The sequence below is a fragment of the Micromys minutus genome (assembly GCF_963924665.1).
Source record: "Micromys minutus genome assembly, chromosome: 1".
NCBI lineage: Eukaryota > Metazoa > Chordata > Mammalia > Rodentia > Muridae > Micromys > Micromys minutus.
Window position 1 is genome coordinate 128,696,128 of NC_137969.1, and position 26,198 is coordinate 128,722,325.

The window sequence follows — 26,198 nt, forward strand, 5'->3', positions numbered from 1 at the left end:
TGGCCATGCAATCCCAAGGATGAGACATGCTAACACTTTGAGTGCTCAGTTAAGAACTAAGTCCCTGTGAACAGTCCTATAAAGAAACTCCAAGAAAGCTGGAAATTGCTTTCCGATCATTTTGACAGTTAGACTGTTTTGTTTGTTGTTACCCAGTTTTCCTGGTCTATTGGGTGTGTTTCTTTATGTTCCTGAAGGCAGAACAGCAGTTGGATCTCTCTCTTACCAAACCCAAAAAGCAGTGGTTCTCAACCTTCCTAAGGCTGGGACCCTTTCATGTCATGGTAGGCCCAACCATAGAATTATTCCATTGCTACTTCATAACTGTAAAGTTGCTACTGTTATGAATCACAATGTGAATATCTGATATGCAGGATGTCTGACATGTGACCTCCCGAAGTGGGAGTTAGGAGCCACTGTTAGAGAAGGTTCTGCTTAGGAAGTATCATGGCATTCATGGGGCATGTATGGCCACCCCTTCACAGTGTACTCAAGATACTAAATAGAGCCTCCTCCCACACTTGCATGAAGACATTAGGGTCAGTCCTCAATTGAAGTCCCTCCGAGGCATCGCAAATGACAAAGTCTAGCCTTTATTGACTTCCTATGATGTACAAGTGACATTTTATATCCCAAAGGGGAACACAAGATGTAAACAACCAAAGTGTCACAAGAGAAGTTACATGTGTGCTTTAAGTGTTATAGTAGGTATGCACATTGATGAATAGAACAGACACACAACAAAATTGTATGTTGAGTGGTCTCTGCTTAGGAAAAGAAGGAACAGCACCAAATACAAAACTAGAAATTCCTAACAAGTCTCTGAATACAATATCTTTAGCATCTCCAGATTTTGCATTTTCTTTTATCTAACTGAAGGAAACTGAAATACAAACAAGAGGTTGGAGAGATGACTTAGGGGTCAAGAATACTTGTTTCTCCTCCAGAGGAGCTCAGTTCCCTGCACCCACCTTGGGAGCTCATAAACCATCTGTAACTCCAACTCCACTAGATATAACACATTCCTCTGACCTTCACAGACACCTGTACATGTGTCATACAGTCTCACACACACACACACACACACACACACACACAGACACACACGTACACATACACATAGGTAAATAAATAACATTCTACATGAGAGACTCTGCTATGTAGTTCAAACAGTGCTCAGAACTAAACCTATGCTTTTATTGCTTACATGGTGCTATACTGAGCCATGGAAAGATTGTCTGTGAGTGGGCATGTCAGTGCTTCAGTGGGGTGAGCAGCACCATGTCCTGGGCAAAAGGTTCTGGGCTGTATAAGAAAGCCAGATAATCATGGCCCGGCAAATAAGCCAGTAAGCAGCATTCCTCCAAGGTGTCTGCTTCAAGTTCCTGTTTGAGTTACCACCCTGACTTCCTTTGATGACCGACTGCAGCTTTGAAGCTGAAATAAAGATCTTTGCTTCCCCAAGTTGTGTTTGGCCAGAGTATTTGGTCATAGCAACAGAAAGGAAACTGGAGCGATAGATAAATAAAAATAAGTGAACAAGTAAATAATTAAAAATAAGCATATCTAACTCCAGAAGTTAGAGTCAGGATTGTAAACTAAACCCAGCTGTCTGAGTCAGGGTTATGATGCTTGTAAAGAAACATGTTGGCCAAAGTAACTTGGGAAGGAAAGGGTTTTATCCAGAGTCATAGTCTATTGAGAGAAACCAAGGCAGAAACTCAAACTGTGTGGGAACCTAAAAGCAGGAGCTGAAATAGAGACCATGAAGGGATGCTGCTTGCTGGCTTGCTCCTCATGCCTTGCTCGGCCTGCTTTCTTATAGAACCCAGGACCAAAGTCCAGGGATGTTCCCACCCACAATCAGGTGGGCCTTCTCCCATCAATCACGAGTTAAGAAAATGTCCTACAGGCTTGCCTAAATATAGATGTTATGAAGGCATTTTCTTAATTGAAACTCCCTTCTATCAGACAACTTTAGCTGGTGTCAAATTGACATAAAACTAGCCAGCACACCAAGTGAAGTTAAAGAAGAAAATTGATAAATGTCAAAGTAGAAGATAATAAATTAAAAAGATGAAAATACGATATGACCAGTAATTCAGTTCAAAATCTGGTTGTTCAAGGAAAATTACAGATAGGCTAATTAACCTACTCAATAACTAATTGTGAAAATTATCAAAATTTATGTCACAAGATGAATTAAGTAATGATCTGTAAAAAAAATAATAAATCTTCATTTGCCTGTAACAAACTTTAAAACTTGAATGCAATGGATAATTAACAAACCAGTTTATCAAGATTGAATCCAATTAAGCTAAAAAATCTTATTGGATCCATGGGTTAGAACAATGGGCCCAGTTCTTAAAACACAGCATTAGAAAGCATCACAGTCACATACTGAAAATTACTAAACATGAAAAGGAAAACTAGTGTAAAGATTGACCTATTCCAGAGCAAGGGAACCAAAGCTAAACCTCAAATATGCAAGGTCACCTTGGCACCAATAACATCAACCCTACCGAGGCTGTACTAAAGAAAATGAGCAGCTTCATTCCAGAACACATACTAAAGAAAGTGTCAGTAAATTGAATCTACTAGCATCAAAGCCCACATGTTCCACAGCACACTGATTTATAGTGCCTAAACGTTTTTTCCCTAGGGTAATCTCTACAATGAGCACAACCTACAGGAAGGTTTGTTTTCAATGTGTTGTGGTGATCCTGAGAAAAGTTAACCACATCAGAGAAAGCCTCTGTATTTAAAATAGTTTATGAACACACACACACACACACACACACACACACACACACACACACACACACCACCTTGTGTTGTTCCTGATCTTAGTGGACATGTTTTGAGTTTTTCTCCATTTAACCTGATGGTGGTCATAGGTTTGTCATATACAGGCTGCTGATTGCAGACAAGGTGAAAATAAAGATGTAGTTCAAAATAAACTATTTTTACCATTTTGAATGTGGCAACTCAGGTGAGTGCAGAAGAAGAAGGTTCTTGGTAAATATGTAACCACCCCCCTCACATACTCATTGCAACAGGAAACCTTTGGAATGAACCAAAGGGACAAGTTCACCAAATAAAACCACTAGACTCATCCAGAAACATGGGGAGTTTTCCTGTATCCTTGGAATGGAGAAAGCAGTTCAATCTCAATACAATCGATCAACCTTCACACACACACATACACACACACACACACACACAAAAATGTGTGTGATGAATTCAAACATGTAAAACTCAGATATCTTGTTCATGCCAAAAAAGAAACACTGAGCAATCAAAAACATATAGGAAATATATAGGAAACACATGCCACCAGGATGTGTTTCCTTAGTTATAGCCACATAGATTCTATAGATTCTGAGAAAGCCATAAAGAAAACCATGAGAGAATATGAACAAAGAAAAGCAAACACATAAAATTTAATTTTTGAAAAATGCTTAGCTTCCCTAGGCTAAGAGACTGCAAATCAAATTCTCCATAAGATGAGGCGTCAGGAAAGGATCCAGATGTTGCACGTGAAAGGCTGAGAGAAACAGATGTTCCTGCATTTCCAATGCGTATCTAGACTCATGTGACTCCTCACCTCTCCTACAGAGGGCGCCTTGAGGTCTACGGAGGTCAGAAATGCATAATCCCTTAGGCCCTGGATTTCCACTTTGGAGATTTGTCTACAAAGACTCATATAAATAGAAAAAAGGAAAAAAAAAGTGGGAGAAGAGAGTGGAAGGCAGCATCGTTTAATAGAAAGGAGAGTACATCTCACTTACTTTGCATAAGGAGTCATTGACTTACAAATTGTGATATATTTAAACCAGGGGATGATTCGCAGATATAAAGTGAATGAAATACTCTTGTGCACTGATGTGCTACAATAATGACAGGCCTAGAAAGCTGTCCGCATTAGTGATGTGGACGCTATGGGGGAGGGGTCAACAACTGCTTTCTGGTGGGATGTAAGGGCCCTTGCTCAGGAGGAAACTTGGAGTAATCAAGAATCTGTTGCTGGGGGGATCGCATAAATCCTAGGGGTGAGCACACTACTATTATTTTGAAAGATGAAGAGTATCAGCTTTCCCTCCAAACGTGTATCTCAACACCCGTAGCTTAGTGCAACTCTCGGGCCTTATCCAAGAGGAATCTTTGTGTAGTGGATGGCAGTTAATACAGAGAGATTCACAGCTGACCAAAGCACAGAAAACATGGGTTGGAGGGATCCTCAGGCATCCTTGAGACAGCTATGCCACATCCACTTCCCTCCAAGAGTTGGGGAACAGAGGATAATGGGGACAGACAAATTGTAAGAGCCAGTGGGGTTCGGAGGGGAGGTGCAAAACAGGGTTGTGGCTTGGCAGGGCATTCATGACCTCACAGCAGCTGAGGCTGCCTGTAGAAGCCTGTGCTAGACCAATCCATTCAACACTGCAGCACAGAAGGGACACGCGGCACCCACCCCTAGCTAAGGGACCATTGACGGCTGAGAACAGGAAGTGGAAGGAAGGTCAGTTCTCATTAGGAATGTGGCCCTGGTGCTCCAAGGGCTTCACTCCAGTGGATGTGTGGGCAGATATGCTTAGCAGTTTATCTTTTAAAGGATCTGGAAGGAGATGGAAGAAGGGGGAGATGGATATGATCAAAATGTGTATGAAATTCTTAAGGAATAAGAATGTAAACTAGTATCTTACTGTTTATCAAAGATACTGTAGCTGTCTTCAGACACACCAGAAGAAGGCATCAGATCTCATTACAGATGGTTGTGAGCCACCATGTGGTTACTGGGATTTGAACTCAGGACCTCTGGAAGAACAGTCACTGTTCTTAACCACTGAGCCATCTCTCCAGCCCCTGTATCTTACTCTTCTATATCCATGGCAAAACACCATGAGCAAACTGTGATGGTTGTATATGCTTGGTCCAGGAAGTGGCACTATTAGGAGGTGTGACCTTGTTGGACTAGGTGTGTCACTGTGGGTGTGGGCTTTAATACCCTAGTCCTAGCTGCCTAGATGTGAGTCTTCAACTAGCAGCCTTCAGATAAAGATGCAGAACTCTCAGCTCCTCCTGCACCATGCCTGCCCAGATGCTGCTATGTTCCTGCCTTGATGATAATGGACTGAACATCTGACTATGTAAGCCAGACCAATTAAATGTTATCATTTATAAGAGTTTCCTTAGTCATGGCATTTCTTCACAGCAGTAAAACCCCAGCTAAGACACAAGGCAATTTGTAAAAGAAAATGTCATTTGGAAGGAAGAGGCCAGAGGGCTATAGCCCATGGGAATTCTGGGGAGGGGCAGGGTTTCAGGGCAGCAAGCAAGCGTGGTGCTGGAGCAATAGCTGAGAGCTTCCATCTCAGCCATAAGCACAAAGCAGAAACATCTGACAGAGAGACAGAGACGGAGAGACAGAGAGAGAATGGGAATAGTGTGGTCTTTGGAAACCTCATCATCCCCTCCCCCACATATACACACGTCCAGTGACACACTTCCTCCAGCCAGGCCACACCTCTTGATCTTTTCTGTACAATTCCACCAATTGAGAACAAAGTATTTAAATATATAAACCTATTAAAATTATTGGAAACCAAACAACCACAACTAGTCAGACTATTCTGAATCAAGGTTTGGAAATACCAAGTAATATTACATCTGAACATTCAGTGTGTGACTGTGTATGCAAGATGATTTTTATAAGGAAGCACATTCCCTCAATATTCCTAACAGTAAAAATTTATAGACAATTTTGAGTGCTTATGAACATTAAATACATTTTATATGTGCCTATAGTGAAATATTACACAATATGTTGACTCTACTTGCACACATGTGAATGAACATGTTTTCATAAAAATCCAAAAGTCTGAGATAATAGCTCATACCTATTACCCTAGCAACAGGACTGCCTTGAGTTTGAGTCCAACCTGAGCTACAGTGACACTTTGTCTTAAAAATAAGTGAATATCAGTGTATATGACTGTCTTCATTCACGTAGTGAAATTATTCATGTAGACATATAGATAGCATCTATATAAACAGTTGAACAAATGAGAATACATTTTTTATTGCCTCTAGTGAGTACAGAGAAAGAATGATGGTGTGGGCTTCAACTGTGTGTGTGATTTTCGACCCTTCAGAAATGTCATGGCAGCTGAGCATAGGACAGATGCTTGTAATTAGGACTTGGGGACTGGCTGCAAGAATTTTACAGACTAAACATTATTCTCAGCTATGTGGTGAGTTTGAGGCCAGCCTGGACTATATGAAGTTCTGTCTCAAACAAGGGAAAACAAACAACAATAACAAAAACCTTTGAAAAAGTCAGGGTCAGCTTTTTCATAGATCTTCAGCGTGGCAGGCATGGGGGTTGTTCTATAACTCCTTGCTCTGGTGTCTTCAGTGAGATGAGACCTTCCAGTAATAGGAGCTCTTGTGCTGGACATACACAGTGCTGGAACTGGGATCATGTGACCTATGTCACCTTACTCATGTGACGCTGGCCCCAGCTTTCCTTCCCTTAACCTTCCAGGATGGAGCTACTGAGTTCACAAGCTTTTGCTAGCATGCAGAGATAGGTCTTCCTGGGCTCCATCTGAGGCCTCACCTGGGCTTTCCCTCCTCCACACATTCTTGGGCCACTCCTGACATGGACTTGTTTATAGATAGGTACAGAGCTGATTCTCATTCATAGCTCTAGAGTCCCTGATGGCCTGAGGCCAGCAGAGAGGAACACAACATTTCCTCTCCAGGGTCTGTGTTTGACTGTTCATTTCCCCACAGTGACCATGCACCGACAATTGGAAACTTAAGCTCTCTGTTGTTTTTGTCTTGCTTTGACCTAAATGAGTACTTTTGATATGAATTTAATATCTTAACTACCAACTCTTCCCTTTGTCTCTAAAGACTAAAGAAACTAATGCCACATCCTTTTCTGTATTTGTGCTTTTTGTGGATATAAGCAGAGATCACTAGGTTAGAGTCTGTTGCAGCAAAGCTCTCGTAGCAGTGGTTCTTAACTTCCGGGTCATGACCCCTTTGGGGTTTAACAACTCTTTCACAGGGGTCCCCTAAGACCATCAGCAAGCACAGATAATTGCATTATAATTCGCAACAGTAGCAAAATCACAGTTATGAAGTAGCAGTGAAAATAATGTTATGGTTGGGGGCAGGTCACCACATGAGAAACTGTGCTAAAGGGTGACAGCCTTAGGGAGGTTGAGCAGCAGGGTCGTGGGTGACTCAGGTACAGACCCCACTGAGAGAGTACACGTCGAATGAAAGAATCTGAAGTTGACATCACTTCAGGAGAAACCCGGTTCTGAAATGATGATAGTCAATGAAAAGGTGATCTTGTGCAAATATGTCTGAGTTTTGACTTAGAAAAATATGCAGAGGGCTGGAGAGATGGCTCACAGATGACAACTCTTCCAGAGGTCCTAAAGACAGCTACAGTATATATATATATACTATATATAGTGTGTATGTATATGTAAATATATTTTTAAAGAAATATATTTTTTAAAAAAAAGAGAAAAATGTGCAGTGAGAATGGGGTTGTGAGGGTATCCTAAGATTAGAAAGAACACAAATATGCCTCTTTTGAATGGCTACAATCTCTCTAATAAACTTCTCAGCCTTCTTCTGGATACACAGACTTACCTCTTGCCTCAGTAGGCGTTCCGTCTGGTTTCTAGTGATGTTCTTGTGATACCATCTGGAAAAGTAGCAAAGAACACATTTTTAACTTCTTATTTTTTTCTTTCAGCCTCTCCCTCCCAACCCCCCCAAAAAAAACCTACTCGAATCCCTTCAGTTTTAAGTCTTTATTTTAGAATTCAGTTTAGAAAGCTGCTACTTAAATTCAGATAAATAACTTTGTTCTGTTATATTGCCAGTTCTCAAGCTGAATAAATGTTTTTCTCATTTGAGGCCAAAAATAAAAATGTAGTTCATTCTACCATAGCTCACATCCCTCTTCTGGTCTACACAGTACTTAAATACAATGTTCATATCTTTCTTACCCCTCAGGAAGTTCCCATTTGCATACTTTTAGAAGCCTTGGGTCTCTTTCAAAGCGAAAGTCACCCTGACTTATCTAATTTTCCTAAGTCACCCCGTCCTCCAATATGGTTAGTAATTACCAGAGTCTACAGACTATCAACCAATGTTCCTGACGCAAATTCTCTTGCCAGCTCTCTTACCACTGTCTGCCCTTACTCACTAAGCCATGCTGGGATTCTTTCCTTCCTTAAATCAGCATGTCTCCTTCTACTTTCAACCCCTCTCTTTTCTCTGCATTCGATGTGACTATCAGAACTACACACAGTAGGCATCGTTAAATTATGTTATAAGGTTTGATATGACCAACCTTAAGCAGGAAACAGATATTGTACAGAAAATAGAGAAAGATGATCAAATGAAGGCAGAAAGGCTGAGAAAGTTTCAACTTCAAAGCAAAGATATTTACAAAGAACTTTAAATGTAATGGAATACTACCAGAAATACCGCTCTGTGGAGAGCAGAGAGGAGCAGGCAGCATTGAGCAGGGACTGGGTCACTGAAACCCCTGTGAGTCACAGAAAGGAGCCCTTGGCATATGCACGTCCCCCCTCACCTGGTGGTGAGAAACTGAGTCAAAATCTGGATGGTCAGCTATCTAAACCACTAATATCATCAAACTGAAAAACAAACAGTAGAAAAGATGAACCACAGGAAACAAAAGGCGATGGCAGTGGATTTGAGACAAAGCGATGAATTGGCTACTCAAGATGGGGACTTGGGGAGAGTGACGGCGAACATCCGTTGGGACTTTGAGGTGAATGTTACAGTATTGGAGGAATTCCAGGATGGTTCTGAGATCTCTTACAGAAAGCCCTTCTGATGAAATGAGGCAATATTAAAGACACAGGAAACAAACGTAGAGACACAGCTGCCGTTTAGGTTGTTAAATCTGCATGTTAAAGGGAAATATTGGTAAGAGAGTGAAAAACTGAATCTGTGAAGGCCAAAGCTGAGGTCTATGCAAGGAAACAACAACCACTGTGTGTACACGAATAGTGGACTCACAGGGACACTGTGAGACCTTCATGCCTCTTTGTGGGTCAAAGCCCTGTCACAATGAACAACATGTGAAGCTATATTTGTCACTTCTGTCCTGGATAGACAGGTGCCCTGTGTGAGATGGACCTGAATGAATACATAGCAACCCCTGCCAGTTGGGGAAGAATGTGCCGAGCTGTCCTCAGAAGTTCTACACCCACACATTGTGGATCTGTCTTCCTCCTTCAACTACCTTCGAGCCTCAGGCCATGCATGTATCTGACAGCCTGTACTCACAGACAGAATCCTAGTATTACTGTCCTCTGAGAGCCTCCACCCAGAAGCTGAACAAAACAGATGCAAAGGCCCAAAGCCAAACATTCGACAGGCTCCGGATGTCTTGTGGAAGAGCCGGGGGAAGGACTGAGGAACGCAGAGGCATTAGGGAACCCCACAAAAAGACCAACAGTGTTAATTAACCTTTGGGGGCCACCAGTCAAAGAGGATACAAGGACTAGACTGGTCCCCCTGTGCATATGTAGCAGAAGTGCTGCTTGGTCTTTATGTGGGTCCCTGAACAACTGGAGCAAGGGCTACCCCGACTCTGTTCAGTGCCTGTGGATTCTGCTCCCCTAACTGGGCTGCCTTGTAGGTCCTCAGTGGGAGATGTACCTAGTCCTGCAGTGAGTTGAGGTGCCAGGGTAGGTTGGTTCCCCCAGGAAGAACCTCCCCCCTTTTTCAGAGGTGAAGAGAAGGGTAAAACATGGAGGGGCCATGTGAAGGAAGACTGGGAGGAGGGGAGGGCTATGATCAGGATGTAAAGTGAATAAATAAATGGAAAAAAAACTGTAAAATGATACTCAAAATGAAAGAAGTTCATACAAATTGCATTCTCAAATATGTTTTCCACCTGCTACAACGTTGGTGTTAATTTTAGTGTCTTTACATTTGTTCATTATTGTGATTAATAGCAAATGTGAATGCATTCATCTTGTTTAAATATGAATTAGAAATTTGCCAATATGGAAATGTCACAAGAATAACTTCAAAGTGGTCAGTAGAGAACTAGGCAGAAGCTTGTGATAAAGTTGGGGTCTTTAGGGGACTTTATTCTTTCTAAGTAATGAAGAGGTGCAATGAGGGTGACTTGAGATTGGGGACACAGTGGGGGAGCAGAATTACATCCATTTACATCATCCGCTAAAATTTAGAAGGGCTTATAAAAAAAACGAGGTAAGACCATGTCTTAGTTTCATTTCCTGTTGCTGAGCTAAGACACCTCAGCAAAATCGAGGAAAGGTTTATCTTGGCTAGATGTCCAGGTTACAGTCTACTGTCTCCAGGAAATCAGGGCAGTGGGAACTAGAGGTCCATTCGGTAAGGAGCTTGCCCTCACTCTTGCTAGCAAGTCCATTCCTTCGCTACCATTAAAGCCCATTTCTTTGGGATTCCAGTGTATTCAAAAGGCCAGCTGAGACATCCAACTTCAGGGACTGACAACTACTGGTTTCTTGGATCTTCCATTGGTAGACAGTTATTTTTAGACCAGCTGGACCACAACCTGAAGGCCACCATAATAAGTCCTCTTTTATATACGTAGGAGATTCATTCCATAAATTCCGTCCCTCTAAAGAATCCTGACTATCACACCAACTCCAACAGTTGCCTGGTCCTATGCAGTTAGGGAGCCCCTGTGTAGGGAATGGCACCAACCACGATGGGCAGATCTTCCCCACTGTATTGATGGAATCCAAACAATCCTCTGTAGTTGTGCCCTTAAGCCAACCTTATTTAGTGAACCCCTCATTGAGATTGTCTTTCCAGGTGATCATAGATTGCAGCAAGTTGACAATTAGAACCATCATAGACTATCTTCCCTATCTAGACACTTTCTACTAAACTAATTCCAAATAGTGGACATGTAATAAGCAACCCAACATATGAAGCTACAGTTAAGTAGAAACGCCCTGTGTGTGTGTGTTATTTAAGGCCTCGAGCTTCACATGCACAGCCCCTAGCATTCTGATAGTGAGCCTGGATGAGTGTGGGGTAGTGTGGCCATAGATCACTCTTAGATTTCTAAGTAATGGGTAGCACTGTTGTGCTCCTCTGGTTTTGGTTTAGAAAGACCGTTACATCTGAAAAGGTGAGTTTGCCTCCCTTAGCAGGTGACTGTGTAGCTCTGAAAATGCCAAAGATTCAGTACAGAGGGAAAACAAAGATAGATCAACAAGTTCAACTCCTAGATTAGATTATCAACACATTTAGCATCTTAAACGTTTATAAGAAGGTAGGGAGAATTCTGGTTTTGCTGGTTTCAAATGCATAATTAATTCTAAACTTTTGTCATTACAGCAAAAGAGAATTTAACTCATTTGTAAATATTTGCATAGTTAGAAGAACTTAATTCCCCAATCATTTAAACAGTCAGGTTTCCAGCCTCATTTAAAGGACTTACTTAGGACTTACTACAAATATACATTTGCTCTGCCACTCTCGTGAGGTACTTAAAACCATGACTGACTCTATCCAGTTGGATGTCTCAGGAAGTTTAATTAACTGGGCTCATAAGTAGCACTAAATATCTTAGTACACTTAACAAATAGAACCCGAATGACAATGACTATTCCTATTGATTTAAATGTATAAATAATACATCAAGATGGGCTTGTTGAATGTAAAAGCTTACTGAAAACTGTTAGTTGAGCAGTCTGTTGGTAATTTGAGTGTGAGTTTAAAACAAAAGCGGCCATCAATGTTTCTAAATATCAGCTCTCCCCCAGGATAGTAGAAGTCCTTCATCACCTTTTGTGCTGCCTCCTACCACCTCGAGACTTCATGTCACATTCTTGTTCATGTCTTCCCCAACCCACCTCTTCCATCTACATCCATTTCCCCGTTTTCTCCTGTGATACCCTACACTACTCTTTTAAAGCTACAATTGAGCACTATAATTTAGAATTATATATTTGGCTTCTTTTTAAATATAGGTTTGTTTTAATGTCTATTTCCTCTGTTAACTGTAAGCCCCATTAAAACAAGGGATGCTCTGTGTGTTCTAAATTGTATAACTAAGGCTCAAAGCAACTAAGATCAGATACATCCCCAGTGTACCACACATGGGATTGAACACATAAACAGAATTCAGATGCTAAAGTAAGTAGGACATGCTGGTGGTCATCTGAAAAACTAGGAAGGGTGGGAAAAACTATAAAGGCCTTTCCCATGATCTTCATTGTTCACAGAAAAAAAACAATAATCAATAGACTGTATTGAATATTACTATGTAGCACATGAAGTAGGTGTCCCCACTTATTAGAGCACTCAGAGACAGCACTGTAACGGTAACACTGTAGTTTGTACTCGGTTGCTTCTGCACCCAGTAACTCCATCTATGTAGGTTCTTTTGTGTAGTGATCACAGAAGTATATGGCGCATACTAAGTGATCGGTAAGTTCTAGTGATTAATTATGATAACTATTATATTCCTATACTAATGCACCTGTTTAAAAAGAAATAAAATTTAGTGACTCATCCTAGAAGTCGAATCATTAAAAAAGCATGATTTAAATTTCATGTAAACCAGAGCCCAGAGAAATGAAATGGAAATTCTAACCCTAGAGGTGTTCATGTTGTATCTACAGTATAGACCCGTCTAAAAGCAGAGGGTTGCCTTAGTCTAAACAGAGGAAGCAAAGAGCAAATGAGACATGCGGGAAAGAAACGAAGGTGGCTTCGTTGGCAGTGAGTGTCCATTCAGTCATCACCAGGCCTGTGGGCATTGTCACACCTGTCTCCTTTGATCTGATGGAAAATCCAGTCTTGAACAACAATCCTATTGTTGAAAACTGTCCTATTTTTCTAATTGCTCTGGACTGGTTTTTGTACACAGTCTCCTTTAAACTAGACTTGTGTTGCCAGCCAGCTTCAGCACAGGGGGGAGCAGTGAGACCCCATGGGACAGGTTTGAGTGACCACACATGGCCATGACACTGTTTTCTAAGGGAGGTGGCTCAGTGCCCCAAAGAGGGTGGACAGTAGAGACTGGAATCTAACGGCCGGGTCAATAGAAAGGACATTTGAGACAGAAAAGAGTGAAGACATTTTGTGATGAAGACCGTAATACAAGAAAGGAAGAGAGAGCCACCAGAGCAGTCTGGGAAATCCTGTCAGATGTGCCGCATGCCCTGAGATCATCTTCCTCTGTGTTCAAAGATGGCCCTGGATACTCATAAAAACTTTTGGAATTGGAGCTATTTTAGGGAAAGGTGTACTGGATCTTTTCTAAATAAGTATTGCAAGGCCAAGGAAGTGTCTTCCTCTGCATTGGCTGTCTGGTCTCAAGAAACACTTGACACAAACTGATGCCTGTTGGAAGAATATGCTAGTTACGAGATGAGTGCCCAAAGGGAGGAGAGTGCATGAGTCCACACTGAGAATCTAACTTTATCTGTCACTTTGTAGCTGTGACTTAATCTATCGACCTTATGTGCTCAACTGAAGAATGAGACCTACAAAGTCACTGCTCAGTTCTCCCTGTTCCAAAGTCATAATTGTTATCTAAAAGAGAGGGAGGTTTTAAAGCATAAATTTGGTAAGGATACTTGGGGTTCTTTCAAACAATATCATTAGCCTACCTCTTATCCTCAGCCATTTCTAAAAAAAACATTAAAACAAGAGCCAACATCTAAGAAGGAGGTGGTGCAGACTGTCAGATTGTAATGTCATTTTGAAAAATACATGTTCCAGGTAGGACACACAAAACATCATGTGTATCAGTGTATCTAAGGCATGGCCATGCCAAACAAAACAAATACAAGCTTAAGAGGGCTTTTGAGAAGCAGCTGTGTTAAGAACCAAAGGTCTCTTCCTTGCTAAGAATATCGATTGTGTTACTTTCTTTTTCTTTTACAAACTTGAAAACTGTCTATACTTCAAAGTTCCTAGCAGGTCTTCGATTTTTCTAAGGTTAATATGATACAGTCTTGTTGGTGGAACTTACTCATATGTTTCTAAATTGGTGAGTCTGTTTTCTGTCACATAGTTGCTTGGGATTAAGCCTTCATTCCTGCAACACAGTACAAAACAAAAAACTTAAGATGGGAGACTGGTTTGTAACATTACCTTGACAAGTTACTCAACCCCACCCGGGAAGATGTAGGGAGACTCCAAAAGCCTCTCACTCGTTACACTGTTGCAAACAGATAAAAATTTCCTTTCCAACTGTACAAAAACCTCTCTACAGTAGATACCAAGATCCTGACTTCCAAATGAACTATTTTGAGAGATTATATGGCCCCATTTTCTTTTCTTTTGTTGAAATAATCTTATGTAGCCCAGGCTGACCTCAAATTCCCAGCCACCTCCAGAGTACTAGGTTTCAGGCAGCTGCCACCACACCCAGCTCCAATATGCCAATATGCATTTTAAAGGAGAAATGGGTGTGGTTCTGTGTTTACACTCAACATGTTCTGTTCCCAGGGAAGGGTGTTGTATGCTGAGGATGTGTAATTGGCCCTTGCTTCAGGTTGGAATGTCTCAGACTGAAAAACAAGCAGTTAGCTTTTTATTTTGCAGTTAAATGTGTAGGGTTTATAAAACACTGCCAGAACTCTGCTTTGTCTCCTTTGGGTCCAAACAGTATGCCATTCCATACACACACCCCCAAAAATGGCAGGCTAACTGACTCATCCAGTATTGAGTCTATGGTCAGTTCAATCTGGACTCTATGGGAGGATCTCTGATAGATTAAAAGTCAGCATTCTTTAGGAACTTAAGAAATAGTGGCCACCTATCAAAAGGAATCTTTTTGATTATCATTATTGCTTGCAGATGGGACAAATGACTACCTTTGGTTGCCTATCAAAGTGCAAGCCAGCCTCCAGACTCCCTCAGTATCACAGGTACCTGTTATATATTTCACAATCCACGCTAACATCCTTCCCCAGGTACTCCTCCTCTGAGAGAGACACTGGTTTGTTCTCTTTATAATGCCAAGGTTTCCTTCACCCCTGCTATTCTCTGTCTCTGTCTGTCTGTCATCTATCTGTCTTTCTATCATCTATCTACCTGTCTATCTATCTATCCATCCATCTGTCTATCATCTATCCATCTATCTATCTATCACCTCTCCTCTTTTCTCTCTTCTGTCTATCTATATCTATCTATCTATTTATCTGTCTGTCATCATCTATCCATCTATCTATCACTCCTCCTCTTCGCTCCCACTTCCCTAGCCCTGGGCATTTCCCGTTCACTGGCCACATTCAGTCTGCTTCCTTTTCTCTCCGCTGTTCCTCATCTATACAATCAACACCTAGCCATATCAGGGAGTGGTCTCACTGGCGGGTTCTTTACTGAGCCCCCTCATATACAGTCGCTACTTCCAAGCAGTCTATTTCCTGCACACACCACCACTGACCACTCGGTGGTAATTTTCAATGAAGTACGTGGAGTTGTTATCATAGTTCAAGCCTTGTTCTGCAGCTCACTTTCAGCTGGTCAAGAATACATCTCAGGGGTCTTTTGGTCATTTCAAATGGAGGTAAGGAGTAAGGAAAAGAGAAGCCCTGCCCTCCCTGCTGACCATTTTAGATGCTGAAACAGAATCTCTCAATGATCTTTGAGTTCCTTGTGTCCACTAGTCTAGCTAACCATCTAGATCCAGGGGTTCCCTTTCTTGTCCTCTCTCTAGTGCTGGGGTTACAGGAGGGCCACCAGGTCCACAGGACTTTTATGTGTGCTTTGGGGACCTGAACTCAGTCCCCTCCTTTGAGAAACAATTCCTTTATGGACTGAGCCGACTCCCCAGTCTTTATTCTTCCTATTCTACAAGTGAAAGGCTCAGGTGTGTGACCCCCGGGACACACAGGGGGCAACTGGTAGTATGGGGAGTGAAGGCTTGGAGAGTCTACCCAAAGTCGCTGTGTTCTAATGTTCTCTTTCAAATGGGGATGCGGAGACTGTTCTATTCTGTGCAGAGGGAATTGCTGCAAACCTGCCGCCAACGAGCCACTGTGCAAGGCCTTTTCCATGTTCAGAAGTCTTCAGAGTTCGGGCCCAGGAAACATTTGATAAGGATGAATCCATTCGCTTACCCAAGGCGGTCTCTGGCCTTCCACCAGTGAGGATCACACCTCTCCAATATCAGATATTCCTCTGCTCTCTTCAGTGCTAAATTACAGGGCTCCCGAGGTAGGAAATCATAAAGAGCCTTGACCTGGATTCTCTCTTCTGTAAGCTCCTGTGGGAGGGGGGGCAGTGGCTTTCGCTTTGAGGGTTGCATCCTTCCTCCTCTAGACTGTAAAAGAAACAAGAGGTCCCTTATGGTTTCAGTCATTTGTACCCAAAACAAAGATACAAAACAAAGCAAAAACCCCACAAAGAACAGGACATGCCTCTGCCTCCCCCTTCTGCCCAGCACCAACAAGGCAGAAGCCAGGACAAGTTCTGCAGATGGCCTGACCACAACATGGCACTGGGGACCTGGGACTACGCCTGTCATTTTGTGACTTTTTGAAATCACAAAATCTCTCCACAGCATGGTCTTGGTGCTCCTTAAAAGATCCCTTAGTCTCCGTTTCACTTGGTGGTGATTCTTCACTTTTGAGAAGAGAAACACCCCTACTCCTGCCCCACCCCTCCTACCCCTTCCCTTCCCTGTCTCTCTCCCAATCCTGAACTCAAGACTGCAGAAGCCACAGCGTGTTTCCTTCCAATCACCGGCTTGTTTCAAACTCTTGTGTTTAAGTGTGGTGGAGTAGGCTAGCTTAACTGGATACCCCCGCCCCCTCACTTTCTTCTAGAACATTTATTGAGCACTTACTGTATACCAATCATGATTCTAGTTTGGGGGCATGGTCACAAGCAGGACTTGCCTACAGCCCCTGCCTGTGAACTGGGATTCCCCAGTGACAATGGCACTCACTTTATTTTTGCCCATCTGCCTGGAGAGCCATGACCTCTGATGGGGATGTTTTTCTGAGCCTTCTTCGTCTCCACTCAGGCTTATCTGTGTTCTCACTTGTCTGCCATAGAAAAGCAATCGCGTCACACAAAATTATTAATGGCAACCCCACCTTCCCATGTCCTCTTAGATTCTTTCAGAGGTAAAACAATTTGGGTGTCTTTTCTTTAAAAAAAAAAAAAAATTGAAATCTTCCTAGTTCTAACTCCCCCAACAGATTCTGAGCTGGAACCCTGAGGACCTTGTTTTCTGTATCCAGAGGTCAAGAGAGGCTAAGCGAATTCACAGTGACTTTGAAATAAAGTTGCTAGAATTTGTCATATGCCCAGAGCATGGTTCTTATGAGACTCTCAAAATTATAGTCAATCCGACAACCGCTTACTCTTGAGTCAGGTGGAGTGCAAAGTGACGTCTGGGACACCTACTGTCATGCGTGCACGGGGGGGGGGGGGGGGGGGTGATTAAGAGCAGGGTGAACCAGGCCTCCACCAAGTCATACCCTGTGACTGCAGACAAAGAAAGCAGCCTCTCTCTAAGCCTTGGGTATTCTCGGCTACAAAGTTGAGAATTATAAAGGAAAACACCATGGGAAAGAATAAATGCAACCCCACAGCACAGCGTTTATCCAACAGTCACATACCAAAGGGTAAGGCTCTCAGAATGAGTCTTGTATAAATTAAGACAAGAATCTTGTGCTTACACGGGGTGGGGAGGGGGGTTAGGATGGAGGGGGGTACCGACTGGAACACAGACAGATAAAACAAACAAATTTCAAGAGAAGAACCAAGCAGCAGCATTCTGTGGGGACACATCATAGAATTAAAATTGTATGAAGGAGCAGGGAATCAAGGATCAGAGCACCCCTACAGTTTGATGTCTTTAAGAAGATGAGCCATGGGGCTGGAGAGATGTCTCAGTGGTTAAGCACACTGGCTGCTCTTCCTGAGGTCCTGAATTCAAATCCCAGCAACCACATGGTGGCTCACCACCATCTGTACTGAGATCTGATGCCCTGATCTGATGCCCTCTTCTGGTGTGTCTGAAGACAGCAATAGTGTTCTTATATACAATAAATGAATAAATAAATCTAGAAGAAGAAAAGCAGGAGGAGAATGAAGAGCTGTTCACTGGGGACCATGTGGGAAAGAATTTCCCAGACACAAAGCACCAGACACAGACTTAAGAGCCAGGAAACTGCGCTCACTCATTTCCAAGAAGTTGCCCTCAGAGCAGACTCACCTCTTTTGCACTGAGCAGCAGCAGCAGCAGCACAGGATAGACTGGAAGGAGCTATCTGAAAAGGAGACCATTGTCACAGTATGGAAGCCACAAGTCCGTGACACTGTGGATGACTCTGGCTCTGCTCCCGAAAAGAACAGGGAACAATATATGGTCGGAGCGTGGGAACATCACAACCGTCTTCAGGAGAAGAAGACAAAAACTGTCACCAAGACGGCAAAAAGAAGTTCAGGCACCCTGACCAGTGTGGTTTCCCTTCTCGAGCTGTCTCTCTGGCCTGGTTTCTGCATTTCCTTTGTCTGTGAGTGGCCAGTTTACTCTACATGCTTTGCCATGGCTACTGTTGGCTGTCGGTATAGAAGGATGAACAGGTTTTCAGAAGCGGTGTTCTCCAAATGTCTTAGCAGGAATTCTAAATTAGGCCCATCACTTTTTGTGGATTTGTTTGTTTGTTTGTTTTTCAGAAAGCAAGCTCTGAACTTTCCTACAGACAGCTGATAAACTTACCCTTTATCTGATTTTTAAATTAGATCGGCAATCTCCCGGCCATATTATTTTCCTAGCTCCTGATTAATAAGCCACCTCATTGGCCATCACCCAGGAGCCCATGTCTGGTAACAGCTCAGAGTACCTCTTTCCCTAAGGAAGCAAATGAATGGGTCCCTGCAGTCTCAAAAGGCCTTTTTTCAACATGAATTGCCAAGCTGCTCCTGACTGAGCATCTTACTCAGAGGTTGCTTAGCTCCTGCATGTACAGGCTAGCGTCTTTCCTTAGCTCACAGAGATCGAACTGGGAATCTGCTGGCAGGCAGGGGTGAGGGAGGATGCTGAGGAGAAATAGCCTAGTGTGTCTCCTGATCATGAAGTTTCTGTACCCTTCCTGGGGGAGGGAGCTTCCGTAATGCCTCTGTCACGTTATAAAAGGTAATATCCACCAGCTTTTTTAAACAGGTCACTGAGCCAGATAACACTAGGCTCATAAGAAGACAGTTTGAACCATGCAAGTATTCCACTCATGACGAAGAATCTAGTCTTGGGACAAGAGCTATATAGCTCAGTAGGCAAGATCACTGGTTGTTCTTTCAGGACCAGAGAAATTATGTGGGTTGGATTCCCACATAATTTACTACCATCTGTAACTCCAGGCTTGGCACATTCAACACCCCCTCTTCAGGTCTCTGTGAGCATCAGACACCAACATGATACACATACATGCAGACACAATGCCAGGATACATAAATAAAATTAACTAAGATTTGAATGATAAAAATGTATTGATTTATTTATTTAAAAATCTAGTCTTGTCTTGCCTAAGCTGCTGCCAAAGTTCTCAGGTTTTTCCCTCACTCCTTCCAGTGGTAGGCACAGGATAGGGTTAGGTCCACCCATACCAGTGCTTCAGGTTCCTAGCTCACCTTGCTGTTTCTCGCATGGTGCTAAGAACCATGGCAAAGGAAGAAAAAAAAAACGTTGCCCTCCTTAGAGCGGCTGATGTCAACATCAAACCCTTTGGGCCTCATTTGTTTGCAAACACCCTCTCCAGTGTCAATAGTGGGACCCTCATCAATGTTGGAGCTGGCCGACCTGCCCCAGCGGCTCATACCTCGCCATGGAAGGTCTTGTCCCCCTCACTGATACCCCAGCGAGAAGAGCAGAACCCACAGATGAAGAACATGACATAGACTTTGTCTTTTGACTGAATGGCCTTTGAAATCTATTCTGTAAAACACTGGACTCAGTAAAGAAAAATCTATGGAATCCACTCCGCGCTCTCAGCAAGCTGCTAGTTCCTTTTCATAGAAAGGGTGGTCAGCAGCCTGAGTGCAGAAATAATTCCAAATTCCGGGGATTTTTTCAAAAGCTCTGTGGACAGCACTCACTGTTGCTGCACTCTGTCCCAGGTCACCACCGGTGACGTTTTGAGAAGTAGACATTTCCCCAGTGAACAGGATTATCCCTGATAATATTTATCTGTGACCAAACAGATCTTAGGTCTGACTTTGAATCTGCCCCCTGGTATCACTGTGAGAGCAGCCACCACCCCAGGCAGGACTCCCATAGGAAAAAGCTGGGTTTTTTTTTTCCCATAGAAGAGCTATCTCTGCTGGGTGTGGGGGCTCACAGCTTTAACTGCTATAGTCAGGAGCAGAGACAGGTGGATCCCTGAGTTTGAGGACAATCTGATCTACATAGCAAATTTCAGGCCACAGCTAGACATTATTAAAGAAAGAGAAAGAGAGAGACAGAGATAGACAGGGAAGGAGGGAGGAAGGGAGGGAGGGAGGGAGAAAGGAAGGAAGGAATGAAAAAAGGAAAGGGGGAATCAAAAGGCTTTTTTAAAAAAGAAATTTAAAAGAGATTTGTTTTATTTTTATTAGTGTGTTTGTGTTTGTATGTGTTTGTGTGTGAGCACGCATGCATACATGCACACAGACTCAGATGCCAAAGGAATATAGAAAATGGACAGTAGACATGCCCAAGCTCATGTAGAAGTATTCAAATGTGAGACTTCTGCCAACATTCCTCCTCCGGAGTCACCATTTTTCCTCTTCTCCTTGGACTGTTTCTATGAGTATGAATACACTCTTCATTCAGTCCCTGCTAACAGATTGTAACATGTGGCTCCGAAATCTTAACTTCTCCTCTGTTACTCTGCTAATGGTCAAATCCAGAGATGAGTAGCCTACACTTGTCCCTGGTTGCTTCCCTTCTATTTCCTTTCTTCTGAGGTCACTGGTGAAATTCGGTGGCCAGTCCCAAGTCCTCCTCTCCTGTGCTCTGTGCAGCATCTGACACTACACCGGCTTAGGCTTCATTTTGAACCATTTCCTTATCTACTTCTCTCTAGGCTCTTAATTGGCCTCCAAAGCTTTGGTCTTTTCTTTTCCTCGTCTCATTCCCTCCTTTGAATCTCTCATTTCCTTCTGTAGCTTAACAAACTATTCACCAGCTCATGACACACGGACGTACACATCCAGGCCATTTTTAATGAACCCCAGCTAAACACACCGAACAAACTCTCAGATTCCTCACTTGGATGTCTAGCAGTCACCTCAACTGGATGTTGAGATAAAATATGGAGTCTCATTCTTTCTCCATTGCCCAACTTTCTCTCTCCACTCTTCTCTGCTTTGTCAACTGCAAGTGTGAGTGCGTGTGAGAGAGTATGAATACGTAAGTGTACACACACACACGTGCTTAGATCTTCAAGTTTTTCAGGACTTCAGTTCAGGGAGATAAAATGTTCTAGAAATGGATTAAGATTGTACAGTGTGAATATACTTATTGTTTCTGAAAACAGTTAAAACAGCAAATTTTCTTCAGAATATTGCTACTGCTTAGATCTTGACCATCCCACCCCAAAGTCTGCAAGTGAAGGTCTGATTTTTGCCTGTGGCATTGCTGAACTCTGCTGCAGGTCAGGAGGGGGTATGCTAAGGCATAACTGGGCTGTTGGTCACATATTCTTGAAAGAGGTATTGGAACCTCAGCCCCCTCTTCCTCTGCGTTTCTTGAAGCCAGAAGCAAAAACCAGCCTTCCCTTCTTTTACATTGATTAGCTTAGGCCTTTCTGTTCCAGAAACAGAAAGCTAATTGCTGATTAACATATTTTCCTCCACAAGTACCCCAATTTTACACATACACACACACACACACACACACACACACACACGCACATGCACGCACACACATGTATACACACACACACACACACACACACACACACACACACACGGGCAGGCACACACACACCCATGTGCACATGTGCACACACAGCTTTCCTCCAACACATCTGTCGCTACTATGGTCAAACCACTGTTACCTCCTCTGGCTTCTTCCTATTTCTACCCTAACCCACTTCATTTGGTCAACGCAGTGACCCAAGTAACTTCTATTTAACCCTGTCAGATCGTTTTACTCCTGCTCTGCAAACTTCTCCGAGGCTCCCGTTTCACTCAGAATTGTAGCCAACAAAACCCTCCAGGATCTGCCATCCTTTTGTCCCCTGACTCTCGACCAGGCACCTGCTCAAGTCCCTCCAGTGCCCAGCTTCCCACAGGCAGCTTCTGGAGCATGCCAGCTCAGCTGTGGGGCAGGCTGTTGCTTCCGTTAGCCTACAGTGTCTTCCCTCGGGGCCTGCAGCACCAAGACCCTGCAATCCCTCCTTGCCTTTGCCTGAATCTCGCCTTGTCACCTTGTCAGTGGGAGTATGTGGCGACTATTACAGCCAGCTCCATGCTACTCTGTTCTTTCTTCCTTCTTTCCGCTCGTGAGTTTCTCTCCTTCCAACATACTACTCACTCATTCGTTCATTTGCATACTTGCTTTCTGCCCTCCCTTTAGAAAGGGAACAGAGATTTTTGGCTATCTGTCTTATAGTTATGTCCTACGAGACTAGAACTGCTCTTCGGGAATAATATATGTAATAAATATTGTTTGGATAAGTGGATGGATAAACATGTTTGAGGGAGCACCAAAATCCAGACCATTTTCTTGGGGTTTGCAAACTGTATTTGGGAGCAGAGTGTTGGAATACAATGAGGCTCACAGACACAGAGGATTAGATTATGAAAGTCTTTGGAGCAAAGGAAGCCCAGGCCTGAGACCTTTCTTCCTTGCAGTAGTGGGTTGTAAGCAGACAACAGAAGGGCACAATTCACAGTATCAAAGCACAACCAACTGTGCTCAGCCTAGAAACTTACGAGATGGTATAGCCTGGTCTGGTGTGTTCTAGCCACATCCCATTTTAACATAACCTAAAATATTTAATATAATCAGAGCTAAGAATAGTTGCTTTACATAGTTTCTGTTTGCCAAAAATGTTTAAATTTTAAAAATCTATAAATTGAAAAATAAAACAATCAAACAAAACTATCACTAGGTAGGCAGATGTTCTAGGACTTTCTACATACATACGGTTTTCAGTGATAGATGTGAACGGGCTTTGTCTAATCCATCCACCTTCTTAGGCTTGTATGATTTGGGGTGTTCATCTGCTCCTTTACCCTCGGTAAGAACCCTAGCTCATGTCTCCTTCTCAATCTTCTCGTGTTTGTCAGACCAGCACAGAAACCCACGGTTCTTAGTGAGACCCTTCATGGATGGCTGGTCGGCCATCAGTCTGCTCCACCTGCTCAGCCCTTGTACCTTTTCCGTCTCTCATGCACATGAGCATTCATTCATGTGCTCTTCCCACAACCCTGTGGAAAAGCGAGTACTTTCCAGACATGGAACATGAATCATAGAGAGGTTACTCCCTACAAGAGTCGGAGAGGTACTCCACAGAGATCTGGGACCCAGAGTTAAATTTGTACCTTGATGTTTGTGCCTGACTCTAGGGTCTTTGCTCCGAGTGGTCTCTTCCTGTCATTCTGTAATCCCTGACACAGCCTCGGCCAACAGCTCGTTGTCTTCAGTATGATACCGTCCCTCATTGTCAGAGACTCCTCCCTGGACTCTGCTGTCCACCAGTTCCCACCGAATTCCCATCACTTTCTCTCTTCTCAGACTTTGAACACGTCTGAAAAGAACTCCCACCGCAATCCACTCCCTTGTTGTGGCTTCCTGAAGCATACATTGACTATCCTGGCCCGGGCTACCTAATTAGGTCCCACTGTACACGGTTATTTCTTTACATAGGCTTCACCTCTCTCAGGCATCTAAGTCACCAGTGCCCACCATCATCCTTTATTGTGGGGGGGGGCTTTTCCGTGTACCCTACTTAGCACTTAGTGCATACAAGATGCATGTAGCAACACCTCCTCCCTTTGACACCCATACCACCACCACCCTCCAGCTGTGAAAACCAAAATTCTGTACACTATAAAAATGTCCCCCCCCGGGGGGGGGGAGATTATCCTAAACTGAAAGCTACTGTGTTCTAAGCTCTCATGCATCCTTCTGTTCTGAGGGACCAGACCCTACATCTTTATTTTTCCCATAGCATGTAGATCAGTACCTGCCATATAGTCAGAGCTCAGTAAAAAACTGCTGAAGAGAACCCAATGGGGCTTCTCACCACTGTATTATGCCTTGGCAGTAACCCTGTCATGCAGGGTCTGGAGCACACACAGACAATCATGTGCTGACCATGACCTTTGACTAGGGAATCATGTGGGACAGCAATCATGTGGGAGAGCCTTGGGACCTTTCGCTAACATTTGTGTTCTGGGTCATGAGCCTAAGACTCTATCCCAGATCTACTAAAAAAAAAGAAAAGAAAATAAGAAACTGAGAAAAGTTTATCCAAAGTTATGCATCAAGGCTGGTCTGGTAGTAGTGGGTTATCACCCAGCATCAAGCATTGGATCCGGAAATGCTAAACAGAATTATTTAAAATTCAGTTATATCAATTCTATTAGGATTAGCATACGGGTGTTAAAGAAGACGTGCCCTATTTTCTTATAGAAAAAGGTTTGTCCTTGACAACTAATTAAGAGCTTTATTTGGGAGTAATAACAAAAGTAATAAAAGCCATCTTCTAGAAATCCTATTCCCAACTTCTACCAACATGCCCCTTATCACATACTTGGCAACATGTACCCAAGCTATCACTACACCCTGTGCTAGCCTATGCTAATGGACTCAGCACTCTCTCACTGAAGTAGCTTCTATTACTTTATGACGTGATGGTTTATCTTCATGTCAACTTCAGTGAAGAAATTTAACAGTGGAGACTGCTGAGGTCCACCTTTAGATGTGTCCCTGAAGATCTTTCTAGAGAAGAATAACTAGAGACTTAAGACCTACACTGAATGCAGGTGGCACTATTTCATAGGCTAAAAACCCAGACAGCAGAAAGGAACCAAAGAGGTAGGGCCAGCCAGTTGTCATCATCCTTCCTTCCTGGTGGCCATGATGTCAGCAGTGTTTCTCCTCTGCAGCTCATGCTACCAAGATCTTCTGTCCAAGCACACAGCACAAGCAACCAGTACTGAGCCCCTTGAAACTGTGAGCCGAGATGAAGTGTTCCTCCCTTAATCTGCCTGTATCAGTTATCCTGGTGACAGCAAAAGTTCTAAACATATATGGAGGTAACAGGACCAGCCTCAACACTGACAAACATTAATGGGTGGTTTGGAGTTTTGTCAGTCACATGGCATCCGAATCAGAATTTAAGCCCAGAGAGCTTGCTCAGGGTCCAGGAGCAGAACAATAAGGTGAAATGTGATTAAGACAGCTGGGAGAAGCACCTGCTAACGGAAGCCACGTCCTCAGTTTTCCCCACCAGTCCCCAGCACCCAGTCAGCTTCTGTTCATTGTGTCCTTGACAAACAAATTTAAGGTAAACAAGGAACAGATGTGGTCCCCTCTAAAGACAGACAGAAGAGGGATGAGGAAGCCAAAGGAGTCTCTGACCCCCTACAGCTCCTCTTGTTTGAGCCTGATCCAGCCCCTGACTGAACAAAGATGCTTCCATACGGGATCTAGTGGGCATACCTCTGCTTACTACTAGGAGAGGCTCATTCTGGGTAAGCTCCTATGGTCAGTACAGTGAGAGACCTATTGGGTTCTCTGGGTAAAGGTACTTCCAGGTTTGTAAGCCTGACTTCTCTACAAGTCACGACCAACAGAGAGATTGGTATTATCCATGATGGCCCACAGCATTAGCCATCACAGTACAATTCAATTCCAATCACAGAGACACTCAGAGAGTGAAGTGCATACTCTTTAACCCGAAAGAGCCAAGTTCAATTCCTGGAACCGATTCTACAAGGTACCATGGCACACACGTGCACCCATACATACATACATCATATACATACTCAATAAAAATCAAAATTGTAAACAGATAGATACATTTTTAAAGCATACAGCTCTGAAAGAGAAACCTCATTGTCAGCCTGCAGGCAGGACTATCTGAAAGTAGGGAAAACTGTCCCTAGTTCACTGAGCCCCAATTCATGGATGCATTACCCCAATACAGTGACCTGAA

At 43.2% G+C, this 26,198-nt stretch overlaps 1 protein-coding gene across 2 annotated transcripts in view; it reads right to left on the reverse strand.

Moving 5' to 3' along the window:
- TXK (TXK tyrosine kinase) overlaps positions 1-18,333 on the reverse strand; it is a gene marked incomplete at both ends in the record, with an annotated part of 34,718 nt that extends 16,385 nt beyond the window's left edge. Inside the window, 5 exons of one of the 2 annotated variants that reach the window (XM_080910175.1) lie at positions 7,678-7,732; positions 14,060-14,125; positions 16,155-16,357; positions 16,985-17,084; positions 18,263-18,333. In XM_080910175.1, coding sequence (XP_080766301.1) covers positions 7,678-7,732; positions 14,060-14,125; positions 16,155-16,357; positions 16,985-17,084; positions 18,263-18,333 — 495 coding nt within the window. The remainder of the gene's footprint in view (positions 1-7,677; positions 7,733-14,059; positions 14,126-16,154; positions 16,358-16,984; positions 17,085-18,262) is intronic. The other variant, XM_080910176.1, reaches the window with a different exon arrangement.
- Positions 18,334-26,198: the final 7,865 nt, after the last annotated feature.